Here is a 13,821-nt window from a genome sequence, read left to right as displayed (position 1 = left end):
ATTACGACTATATGGTGTTAAACTAAGTAATAGTAGCGAGCAAACCAGCAATTGTTAGTAAACTTCAACAAATAATTTATTTCGTTAGAAAATAAAGTGAAAATTTTTAAGAAAATTACAGAATTGGGAATAGTACCCTTAATCGTCCTAGACGTTATATCACAAGTCAAAAAGTATAGTGTATTCCGAATGAATTCCAGTTAGTGTTCTAAATAAATTCAACTATTGAAGGTGCGATGTGTTAATTGTCTTGATATATTGCTATCATGTAATCCAAAAATGTCCTTGAATGAATGCACAATCATTCCCAAATGGTGAATTAGTCATAAAGTCAATGAGAACTTTGTATTTGCAATGAATAATTTAAATAAAAACGTCCACTCATCTTTTAACTGAACACCATTAAAGACTATTTCCACTAGACATGCGTTAAGGTATGAATAAATCATTTGTTTGATAACTGTCTTCATATAAAATCCTAAGTACCAATAAGGGAACAATGACAAAGGTACAACGTTCATTTCCAGGACATTATCAGTTGTAAACAATGTCAGGTCTTTTACTTGAATTTGAGTAAAGAACTCTCAGGCAGACCATATATATGTTAATATAGCATAAAGCAAAATATGTATACATGTTATTGATATCGACTCCTGGGTCAATGCCTATCACTTTATCCCCTGAAATGTTTTGGAAATTAATCTTATCCCCACTTTATAACTGTCTACACACTTATTGATGATAAAAAGACAACATGTATGCTTTCATCGGATCCTAAGCCTGACATCCTTGTAGCACAGCACCAACACATCCTTCGCCCCTCACACAGTGACATATCCCCATATGTTAGAAACAATCGCAAATCGTGTCCTATAAGTATGTACGTAGTTCCTGGACAGAAAAAGACAAACGCACATAATAAGCTGATATTAGTCCATTTAGAAGCTGCTCTTACCCCTAGAGACCTATCCAAGAGCAGAACATTTCGGATGCAGCTCAAAATGGGAAAGTGCGGAAATACGTGTTTAACTATAAGAGAACATATTGTAATCTGCAATAATATGTTGAAATTTTAAGAATATGCAATATTATTCTAATAATTTTGATAATTTACGAGCATACCTTTCCCACTTCAGATGATAACCTTCACAACTTATTTGGTAAATATATTGTTTCTAGGATGTGCCAATGGAAACGAACGTGAGAACCAAAAATATTGTGAGAAATTCCAAGTTTGCATTGATGGCAAGTGGCAGGAGATGGCATGTGATGAGGGGACCGTGTACAATTCAGCCACAGGCGCATGTAACTGGCCCATAAACGTTCCAGGCTGCACCAACACCTCCGATATTAAAACCCTTGACACTAAAACTCGCGGTGGAGATGAATTTGAGTGCAAATCGGCGTATTGTAAGTATAATCACATCAAATGACAAACAAGAGAATTTAGTTCCTGGACATCAATGTTGCTCCAATTTAATATTCACGTGAGTCCTTTTCATTTTAAAAGCTAATGTGAACCTGTTTATAACAACAGGGTATTAATTTAAAGTAATATAACAGTTACATAAATCACTCTTTGTAATCCGGATTATCTCATTACTCCTCTGGTAAAATTGTCAGAAAAATCACCTATCGAAAAATGATACACAAATTTAGTGACATTTGTAGATTTTATTAGAGCGATGTACGCCTGATATTTTTACGTACGTGCGGCAAACATTCAGTCCGGTATAGCATCTCATTATTCAAATGGCAAACCTTTAACTATTTCCTCTGGTTTGATATATGGCTGGTTCAGTATTTCTAGGGGAAGAAACCTCAAGCATACAAATCAGGAATATTCCTACTGGTAATTCATTAGCAAGTTTTAACCACTGCCATCAAGCATTAGAAACGATGATAATAAAGCAATCAAACTCTGAAATCTGAAATATATTTTTAGAATATATATATATATATGTGTGTGTGTGTGTGTGTGTGTGTGTGTCAAGCACACATGCCTGAAGCACGGCAAGAAGATACATTAAGGTAATGTAAACCCAGCTTTCCAAGGTACTGGCCACCGATAAATATTTATAGAAAACTGTTCTTGTTCCACAATATTATATGATCAAACGTATTGTCCAGAAAAAAAAACAGAATTAATCATTTGGAATCCAAGTAATTTGAAATAACTCCAAACAGCACAACATACAACGAACACCGTAACGGCCCAACTTCTGCTGAAATTATTTCTCCAAAACATGGGTTATATGGGTTTTCTAAAGCATAAAGAAGGGTCACGTGATCATCTTTTATACGTTTTTGAAGAAAATACTTGTCACCTCCACCCAGAGTGACCCTGACCAAAACCAATCATTTTCACTAAGACAAAAAAGAAGAGGTAAAGGTTGTTTACATTTTAAACCCAAAGTCCCATCATGACCTTGACAAAAACCAATCATTTCAAAACAAAGATAGAATGTGTTTACGATGGTTGCTACAAATTTTGAAACATGGTCAAGCTTTAGATCAACACCTGGCGTTTACGAATGAACAGCCAAGATCAAAACATTTCCTGAAAAAGTATCTCTAGCAAATAAATATACATTGCAATAGCATAAAATAGATTAAAAGAAATAAAACTGACAAAGAATTAAATTAAAATATATATATATATATATATATATATATATATATATATATATATATATATATATATATATATATATATATATATATATATATAATCAGCGTTGTATTATCATTACAGGTGCTTGTCAAGACATCATTGACGGTATCACTAGGCATCCAACCGATTGCACCAAATTTATCATTTGTCTAGGGAGAAAACATCACGTGAATTCATGTGATGAAGGAAGCTACTGGGAGCAACGCATGTTTTCTTGTCAACCTGGCACGTGCTGACCTGACCAATACTGCTAGAATTATATTGTCGCATCAGATTTTGACATGTGACAAAGTTGGTGTTATTATTGTTTCATTTGTATTTCATAGAGTCTGTTGCATGCCGTAATATGTTTTCTGCAAATATATGCTATCCTATTTTTCGTCAGTTCTGTATAAAATGTGTACTCTAACAACATTAAAGAATTTCTGATTTGGTAAGCAACTATAATTTAAGGAGACGGTTCTTCGTTTTCGAGATGCATATATATTATGGCTAACTTCCAGATTGAGTAAATTCCACAACCATTTTAAAATGTTATCAGATTGACCTATTTCTTCCTCGTCATTGGTAGCAAGACGATACTTTCCAAGCACTGAAGATTGAATTGTCGTTATGGTAACAAATAGAGCAAATAAATGTATTCTCAAAAGGAAAAATAGATGTCATCTCTAATGGAACCGTACTTATTAAAAAATCATGACTTGTATTATTTTTGGTCTAGGTGCTTGTGGCGGGATTCACGTTAAAGCAAAATATTTATATTGAGTTCATTCATATTCTAACTTCAGATAGTTGCCGTACCTTACTCTATGATCCTTGCACATTTTTTCAGTAACAGAACATTATTTCAGTAACCAGAAGACGATACAGAGCACAAAGTACAAATAAAACAAGCAAACTAAAATTAAAAGATTGCTGATGTAACAAGATTATAAGATTTAAAGTGTTCTCGTTTCATAACAATACAATAAGTTATCGAGTTATTATCATATGAAGCTGTTAAATCCAATATTAGTTTAATCATGCTGTCATAATAGACATATAGGCTTTCATGTTTGGTACAAATTTACTAACGTTGACAATAATGCACCTCCGATTATTATTTAAACTTTTTAAGTTCAAAGATTTTTTATGTGTCAGACCTTTTCTAATAAAAATGTATATTTTCCTATTTTCTTGTTGTCGTTGACTACGATGCGTTCGCTTCTCAATGTCTAGGTGTAGGATATACTGCGACATTCATGAGCATATTGGTTGCATCCGTTGTGCTACATATCGGACTTTACACATTCTGGTCTGTTTAATGACTATAATAAAGAATACTGAGTACTTAAAACATATATATACCCTGGGTAATGTTAAACGAAAGTGGGCGAATAGTGTTAGTTTTATCTGGTTAGGGTATCACACTAATTAAGGTAATATAAATGGAGGCTATAACTTGACAGATATAAAATTCAAACCGAAGGCTTACTAATAGAATAAACAAAATAAAAGCAAATATTGACTTCCATGGGGAAAATTATGCATATACTGGTTTCGATGTACCTTCAGAACGAAACTAGAAATTGTATATAATTGTAGACTATAATAACATCGATGAACAGAATATATATAAAGCTTTGACATTAGATTTTAGGGACAAAAGGAAATATGGAAAACAAATACTATACAGTAACTTTCTTTGGAATATACGTGTACAAGAGAATAGTATAGAAATATCATTGCCGCATTTATACTGGCCAGAAATATGCAAATTTTGGGGTACAATTAATAATTAATCCAAAATATAGAAAATATATTGATACTTAAATAATTCATAGCAAACAGTAGAAATATATATAAAAAATATTCGAATCAGTCCGATATACTTCGAGTGTTTACATCAGTATGTTTCAAATCGCACTTAATCCTATAAAGAAAGACGTATGACAAATTAATAAGACTTTTAATTAGGCATTATGTAAAACATTGGAGATTTGAAAATGAAAACTTGTTGCATCTCAATAAGGCGACAAAGATGTCAAATAAACAATTTCATTTGTTAAAATAATGGATAATAATTGCAAAGAAACTTATAATATTGAGTGATTTAAATAGAAAATAACGAAAATAGATATTATCTCATACATAAACCCATGTTCACAAACTAATCATCAAAATTGAAACGCATTACTAGCATAATCATAAGACGGATAATTATAAAATGCAATTACACTAAGGACAGGGAACTATAAACCGTTATAAGTATGGAGTGATGACATTACTTGGCTTTACGAGAGATAAAATGGTATTGTAATAGAGTTGCAGAACAAAAGGAGGGCATAGCAAACCAAATTCAATCACATAAAGAAAATGAGGGGATGGAACAAAAAACAAATATGCTAACAATTGAACCACATAACACACTCGCTCTCCCCCCCCCCTTTCGATCCATCGATCGATCAATAAATCGATCGGTCTATCAAAATGCTTCAGATAAATATTCAAGTCCTCATCCAGTGTGTGCCTAGATCTGCCTGAGAGGTTTAGCCCTAGCAGACACTGGTACAAGTAGTAAGCAAAAATCTATGAATACATGAAAACTACCTGAACAATATAATACAAGGAATTATATTATAGTATCAGTGAGACATGACGAACAATGAAAGGATAACGAAGGATAACAAAGGATAATGGAGGGCATGTGTAATTTCTTGTTGTCACAAGCTAGAAAAGTTATCACCTTTATCTCTCGTCATAAAATTTAAATGTCTCTTATCCAGATATTTTTACTTTGACTTTATTTTTCTTCAAATGAAAAAATTATAAAGGGAAGCGTATAACAAACTTGATACAAACGGACAGTGAACAATTACATTAATGGCTTAATTTTACCATTATAGAAAACAATATCAGGATTTTTTTATATATAATGACAATCATATATAAATCCCTCCAAGAGTCACACAATTTGTCAGAAACGGTGAGAGAACCGTTAGAATATTGTAATGCCAGGGGTACAAGAACTTTCTGAAATACAGTTTTGGCTTGGTGCCGGAACAAATGGAGGCCTGGAATCAAAACAAATACGTCCCAATAGAAAAGGGAACCGCAATCAAAAATATTTATTTAAATGAATACTTTTTTGGATCAAAATTCCTTTTAATTTGTTGTATGTACCCACAACTGTATATCGGTGGAACATCCATATATAAAACCCTTGATCTTTTGATTAAACACGGGTTATCATGAGTCTACTAGTTTACTATCATTAGAGGCCTGAATGGTGTCCACACAAATAAAAGTATAGGCTGTTATTTTTGTCAGTGTAGTTTCGTGAGATCAAACTTAAACAGCTCGTGCAGTGCGAAGTCGAGCTGGAACAATATATAAGCAAGCTACTTTACCCCAGCTGCATCGGCACGAAGTGACTAATTTTCATTAATCAACAAATCTTCACACCTCACTTGTTCAGTCATTCTTCACCATAAAATTATAGTGACTATTTAGTTTTTGGAAGATCAAAGATGACAGCACCGAGCATAATTGCCCATCTAGACGCTCGTGAAATGAATTTGATATTTGAACTGAAGCGGCAGGACAAAACAATGGAACCAAGTTTCTGACTACAGAACAAGGGCAAATGTTTCAATTTCTAAACAAAAGTTCACTCACAAGAGGAAAGGGAATAGCTAAAAGGGTCGGAAATTCTTTCGGGCCTTGAAGCGAAGGGAATGTATATTGTCCCAGATAAAAGTCTAACCAAACCTAGAAAATGGTTTGATTGTCTGATACCCAAGGAAGCAAACGCGGTTCTTGTACTGGGCCGTGTGATTCTAATTGAAAAAGAGTAATCCTAATAACAGAGGCCTTACCCATTTAGTGAGAGAGAGAGAAAGAAAGTTCTAAACAACGCACACACCAGACTAGCCTATAGAATCCCAGGTAATAACTTAGCAAAAACAATGAAATAAAAAATTTAACACAGTGATTTCTGAACACCGCCACGATTCCTGCAAACCTTCGTCCGATAATGTAAATGGAATACAACAATTCAATGTCTATAAAGAAGAGATAACGATGTTATACTGTTTGGAATTTAAGGAGAGAATATGATACTCTGGATGCATATACCATCGACCGTGATTTAAATTATGGCAAACTGGTCACACCTGTAGTGAGTGCAACTCACAAAACCACCCACTACAAGCAATGGGACAAAACTTTTGTAGGTAGTCCAATAGGTAAGAAGGACGAAACAAAGTGATTATGTGAAAATGCAATCAAGAAAATCAGGAAAGGAAAACAAATCCTTCTTAAAAAGTCCAAAATTCAAAGCCTAGCAAGTAGAGATGTATGTTTCAAATCAACACAAGATACAGCTCCACTAACTAAATATACTCCATCGGAATCTTCTTCACTATTGACCAAAGACCAAAACCAGTTCCAAACTCTAAAACAAGACATCACCAGCATAGCGAATGCACATATTTAATTTATATCACATTCGTTATATTTCTCAAACATTTTATCAAATATTTTCCTACACCCTGGCGAACTGAAAGTAAAACTAAGAGAAAGGAAAGGAAACGAAAGAAAAGATAGATAATGTTGCGAGATTGAAATTTGGGTAAAAAATGGGTAAATAAGGAATACTTTGTATATATAAAATAAACACTAGGAAACCTAGCCTGTAGAAATATGCAAAAAGAAATAAAAAGGCACAAATCAGAGCAGAAACCAGCCCGAAGGTAAGATAGGTAATTTCTATCTATGTGATGTGATGTGATTTTTATTTTTAACGTAGCTTTAACAATTTTTCAGTCATATCGCTACGATATCTGCAATGTGGCAGTTTATAGTAATGTCTAGCACTGGAGCATCATGCCGCGGACATGTAGCATGATGTCTCAATCAGTCACATTATCCTGACACCAGGCCGACCAGTCCTAACACTAACCTCTCAATGCTGAACGCCACGCGAGGCAGCTGTTAGTACCATTTTTTAAGTCTCTGGTATGACTCGGCCGGGCATCGAACCCACGACCTCCCGTATCCAAGGCAGACGCTCTAACCACTAGGCCACCGGAGCGGTCAACTTCTATCTAAAATAAGAAACTAAACAGAGGTCAGAGAAGGAGAGATCACAGAAAAGGATATGGAAAAAGCCCCGACTTCAAAAGGAAATGCCCAATTTCCCCAAACTCACTAACCCAGTAATAATCGGGAAATATAAAAATAGTTCTTTCTTATAAAAAAATGAAAGAAGAAAGGCGACATCCAAGAATACGAAAAGATCAGTGGAACTGTGGGTGGGGGGACAACGAAATCCTAACTCACAAACAAAGCACAACTGGACACATAGAGACCCAAAACATAACACAAAATTAGAAAACAAAAATGAGACCAGAAAGATTGGATAAAACGAGGAAAGAAAAGCACTTAGTTCATAGACTATTAAACATAACTCAGGAAAAAGATAAAACAGCAATATAGTTCCTTCAGGTATGAATCAACTAGGTGGTATTCACGTTGAAAATAATGGCTTCAAACACAAAAATAATATAAAATGTAAAATTCATTCTCAATACATACATATATATATATATATATATATATATATATATATATATATATATATATATATATATATATATATATATATATTGTAATAGATGAAGAATGGCTTTTAATAGAACTGAATAAAATTAAGGTTTTTGTCCACAATTATTGCATTTTGGTTGAAATACTCGATAGCAGTGGATATACTAAATGTGTAATAATAGCTTTCAAAATAGAATGATTATTAGATAAGGATGGCTATCAATGTTGGTATAAGTAATAGCGACAGAAGCATCATGTATAAAATTAAGAAATAAAAAAACGTATTCATGGAATATGAGAACCTAACATAACAGAGGAGGTAAAATTGTTTCAACAGGCCGATGACTGTGCAAACTTTATATCAGCATCATATTCTCCCACACACTAACAAAAATAGCCCGAAACATTTTTTAAGACAATATCGGAATGGAAAATATACAAAGGAAATCTTAGAAGCACTAGGCATTTACTTTGACAAAGACGAAACAGAAAGAAACTACCAACATATTCTAACAAAAATATAAGAACAATTCCTCAGCAAAATAAATTAACTTCAAATAATACAGAAATACATCCTTGATCAACTGTGATACGTAAACTTATCTATTTCTATATTAGATAAAATTAAAAAAAACTAATAGACTTTTGGGGTTAGGAATGCACCATATTAATGAAAAGAAACAATAATGAAAAGGCCGAAATAATAAGCAGAATATAAAACATACATGAAACTATTCAAATAATTCGAGATAAAACTTCACATAATTTCTCATCATAGTACATAAACTAATTATAGTTCATGCAGACGTGTTAACATCTCAGAAGAGGAAAGCTGGAGAACACACATACACATACTAACTAATGCGAGTCGAAAATACACATATAATTCAGGCACTCAGTACAAGTTTTACGTAAGAAATTTCTTCACCAGCTTTTACGTGAAGAATTGCTTCGTAAACTCTAAGTCAATCCGTTTCTCAATTCCGAGAGAGAGAGAGAGGAGAAAGGAAGTTCAAGTCATTTGATGTAAGTGTCACTCGATGATGAAGACGTGACTACATTGTTGGGGAATTGAAGGTACTCGGGATCGAGCTGCAAAGACAAAGCCTGTTTGAGCTTCTGGCCAGCAAAACTTTATTGAAATACTCAACATATAAACTTACATTTCAATATCAAACTACAACAAGCTCAATTTTCGGATATAAGAAATACATATAAAACTACGATATTCTTTCACGTACCAACATCATACTTGTATAATATCTGTCGTTTAGAATGTAATACAGATAATTAAATATCGAATAAATTCACGATAGCAAAAGAATCTAAAATTCAATATTTCAGACTAATATCGTAATTGAAATATATTTTGCTGAATTAATTCTAAAATGTCAACATATTAAACTCTATTATATAAAGAGTATTTTATTTCTAAATTAACTATTACTGAGTATGAAGTTTGTAGCGAACTTTGCTTTTACTATAATCAATAATATAATTATAAGTAAATATGAGTTCTTCAAACAATTAAACTTTCTAATACATTATGTTAAATAATAGTAAAGAAATATTAAAATGATCTCATGTTTAAACATGCTGATGTTAGGTTAACATCTTAAAACTAAAAATTCTTATACTATGAAAAACTGTACATAGATCATAATCTTACCTGCAAAGACAAAGCCTGTTTGAGCTTCTGGCCAGCAAAACTGGTGTCGGCCCATGGCTGGGGCTTTTATACCAGTTTCTTAAGACAACGCCAAATATGGCGCGCTCCTAGCTCCTTGCGAAGGCCAGAATCTCAAGTGAGGCTTCGTAGTCTCTTACAGATTATCGTCTAGATCTATGTACGTCATTAGACAGACAATTCTACAACGTCAGCGCGATTAGTAATAGCTTATAATTTTTTTAGGTTTCCGCAATGCGGTACTTACATGTAGTTTCTCTTTGTGTACCGACTTTAGGATACAAGGGAAATGTATGTATAGCCGGTTCGTACTTGATCATAAGGGCGTAATCTGTATTAAGTAGTATATAATTGTAACACGAATAAATGGATTCAATCTCAATATATTTTAGTAGAAAACTGCTTCCAATATGATTTATCAATTTACTTCTAATACAATTTAATCAAAACTTACCCTTGATACAATTTAGAGGAATTTTTCAATCTTGTTATTTGTACTAAACAATTCTGTCCTAATACAAGATTTTTGTTTCATATAAGACAGCCAATATATTTTGCTTCCACTAATATTCTGCATGTGCTATGTGCACATATTTTCAAAACCGAACGTCTACCAAAATCAGCCTGTGCCTTTTGTTTTGACAGGCGTACATTTGAAGAAAACGAATAACTTTGTCATAACCGAACATTCTATTTTTACTCTCCACAAATGTTCTTCAATGTGTGTTTACCATGATCAGTACAAGGAAATAAGTAGCGTCTTTTGCAACAATTGTTTTCATTTTTTATACCTTGTTTAGAAATAACAATAACTCATCGTGGATTTGATCTAAAGAAAATGTCAGAATAAATTAAACATGAAGTGATAAGAGCACATATTCAACAAATAACCGATACATGCATACTTAAAAGAGACAATGCTATATCGATCCATGGATTGGACCATTTACAAACCCATAAATAAGCAAAGAAACCACCCATTAGGTGTAATGCTGGAAGAGGGAATCGCAAACCTGTTTTGAAGTGCAATCTATGTTACGCGACGGAATGAATGGAAGCCTGGCAGTGGGAATCTTAACAAGTATGTCCCTACAGAAACAGAAAGAGAAACCCCAGTCAAAAATATTTTGTTCTCTTCCAAATTATATTTGATTTTAAACTAAAATACCCTCACTCAATACAATTTGTGTTGGGGAAAAATAAATATAAAATTTTTATAAGTTTCGGAAAAAGAGGAGGGGTTTACCTCATAGACTTGCAAGTTTCTCATAGCTACATGTATGTAGGTGTTGGCACAAATACCTTTTATAAACAAGTAATCAGACAAAGTATTAGTATGGGAGGTGTAAGGAACTCGTACGCTGCCAAACACAAGCTCACTATTATTGCCTATATACATGATAACAGACCTGCTGGGAGGGAGGGAGCTCAGTGCAGGAGATTCTTCTGTTTAGAAGTGGCGAAAATGTCAGATGAGGATTCATGGTGACTTTTTTCAGAGAGACGACTGCGAAGAGGAATTCCTGGGATTTGATGCAAAAGACTCAACTTCATCAACAAGGGAAACATTAATAAGACGCTTTTAAATACCAACCCCAAAATCCGAAAATTATAATGTCAATATTGCTACCTTTTGTCATAGTTTCTGGTCATGATTAGGTGCCGCACTGACTGAAAAGATCAAAGAAACAGTCTAGTAATGCTTCATTACAAATAATTCAAAAGTTGTGTGGTATATGTTGATCAGCTTACTAATCCAAAATGGCTGGCTATTATTGCACTACGAAGAAGGAGCGAGATTATCATACTCCTAAAATGTATAATATGACATGTGCGTTAGATGGCAGAACTAAGTCTTGTCCCTCATTATGGGCAGATAATTGGTTTGCGCGTTAAGCACAGCAAACAAAAATTATATATCAGGACCTTTTTCCACCAATGCCATATGATAATAATAATAATAATAATAATAATAATAAAATAATATTCGTCATCATCATCATCATTGTCGTCGTCATATCATCATTCACTTTTAAGGCGAAGAATTCATGATAGCAAACTGCTTATGTCATTACTTGAGTGACACTGCTCCCGATACGAAGGAATTTGTAATATACCAGTAACCAGATATTTTGTCACTAGAAATCAATGTGGCAAACTCGATTTTAATTCCTCGCTACTTTATCTAGTAATAATATATACTCTTGCTAACAACATGGAGGCCCAAGTAATAAAATTACAAAGGTATTTATAGAAGCTGTCAAAAATAAGCATTCATTTTTTAATTGCATTTCTTTTATTTCTGTTTCTTCATTCAGCAACTCTTTTTAATCAGGATGCTAATGCTTGTATACCTGTAATATTATTTATTAGGTCTTCAAATTTGTGTTTTGTAGCTCCAAATCTAGACAAAAAGGCCCAAGCGACCCTATAATCGTATTACACTTGACTGATATTGCAAAATAAGTAAATTCAATAGCAGTTGGATAGAAAATATGCTTCAGTAAAATTTATGTACAAATTTCTTCCAATGCTATTGATTATGGAAATAACTGCTCCAGGTTTGTTTAGATTCTTTATCATTATCTACATTTCTTGGCACGTCAGTATAACTTATCAAGTCCTGAAAGTCGTTTGTTTAGATTCCTATGAGAGAGAGAGAGAGAGATAGAGAGAGAGAGAGATGGGGGGGGGGGGGATTGAGAAAATTATCACATTTCTTTTCTCTTGTGACATAGTTCGCCAGATTAATAATTGATTTGGAAACATTGTTTGATGGCCAATGTGCTTGCACCTAACTAGTAAGCAAGACAAAGGTTAATTTTATTCACACATCCAACACGGACAGGAGTTATTATGGTACTTAACCAGTGTACCACCTTATCACGCTTATTACGCCATGTTGAAACGTTTGCCTGAAAAATGAAGAAATATTTTTATCCCGCATTAAACATATATTTACACTATTTACTGAGAGTTTTTGAAACTTTTTTAACAAGCGAGTATTTGTGATGGTTACCGATGTATGCAATCGATAGTTAAATTAATCATCTACCGGTTTAGCCACAAATGTTTAATCAAACATACCTCTCATTTTTTTTAAATGAGCTAAAGCCCATTATAGTAATGTCTTCTTTAGTACCAGACATATCATATTTAAAACATCGGCTCTTTGAAGAAGACAAGCAAAACGCTCCTCTCCTCACACAAGCAAAATTCAGAATGATTATAAAAAAACACGAATGATAAAATTGCCGAAGTTCATACAAATAAATGATGAGAGCATATAAAACACGTACAAATACAGTTCTTTAATTTAGTATATAATTGTTTGACTATCCGCAGAACAACCATGTGTGCATTTCCTTACAGTTTTCTGACTGGAACAGCTGGTCATGTGTCACCTGCAGTGTTACAAGTGGTATAAAAACTATCATGAATAAGGGTGTCACTCCTCATAATTATGATCCACGGAACAGACTCGCACCGAAACTCTTGCGACCATCAGACATCACGCCGCCAAGCTATGCTACATCAACTCCACAAGTGACAACGACACCATATTCACAAGAAAAATCCCTGATTCCAAGAAATTCGCTCCTATTGGATGGTGAAGCAGATATCTACACATCGCCAGCGACAATCTACCTACCACTGACCACCTTGCAGACCATTTCAACACGTTCAATAGGTACCTTGTCCATATCTAGGTCCGCCCCTGTGATTCAGCCTCCATTTGACCCCGGTTCAACTGACCTAACACCACAAACGCCCAGTCTAACACCAGTGATCCAGCGCACAATTGATGTGACCACAACAACGTTCGAAATTTCCAGCCAGTTACAGCCAAGGTTTTTGCTGTGACTCCAAAATG

General features: G+C 33.8%; 1 protein-coding gene across 1 annotated transcript in view; it reads left to right on the top strand.

Moving 5' to 3' along the window:
- LOC149789224 (SCO-spondin-like) overlaps window positions 1-13,821 on the top strand; it is a 102,158-nt gene that overhangs the window by 42,839 nt on the left and 45,498 nt on the right. The window contains exons 37-38 of the mRNA XM_089973591.1: window positions 1,180-1,410; window positions 2,756-2,905. Coding sequence (XP_089829717.1) covers window positions 1,180-1,410; window positions 2,756-2,905 — 381 coding nt within the window. The remainder of the gene's footprint in view (window positions 1-1,179; window positions 1,411-2,755; window positions 2,906-13,821) is intronic.

This window comes from Sinohyriopsis cumingii, chromosome 11, assembly GCF_028554795.1.
Source record: "Sinohyriopsis cumingii isolate HCF-2022 chromosome 11, ASM2855479v2, whole genome shotgun sequence".
Classification (NCBI taxonomy): Eukaryota; Metazoa; Mollusca; class Bivalvia; order Unionida; family Unionidae; genus Sinohyriopsis; species Sinohyriopsis cumingii.
The sequence above is the reverse complement of the archived record's forward strand: the minus strand, read 5'-3'. Positions and strand labels throughout refer to the sequence as shown.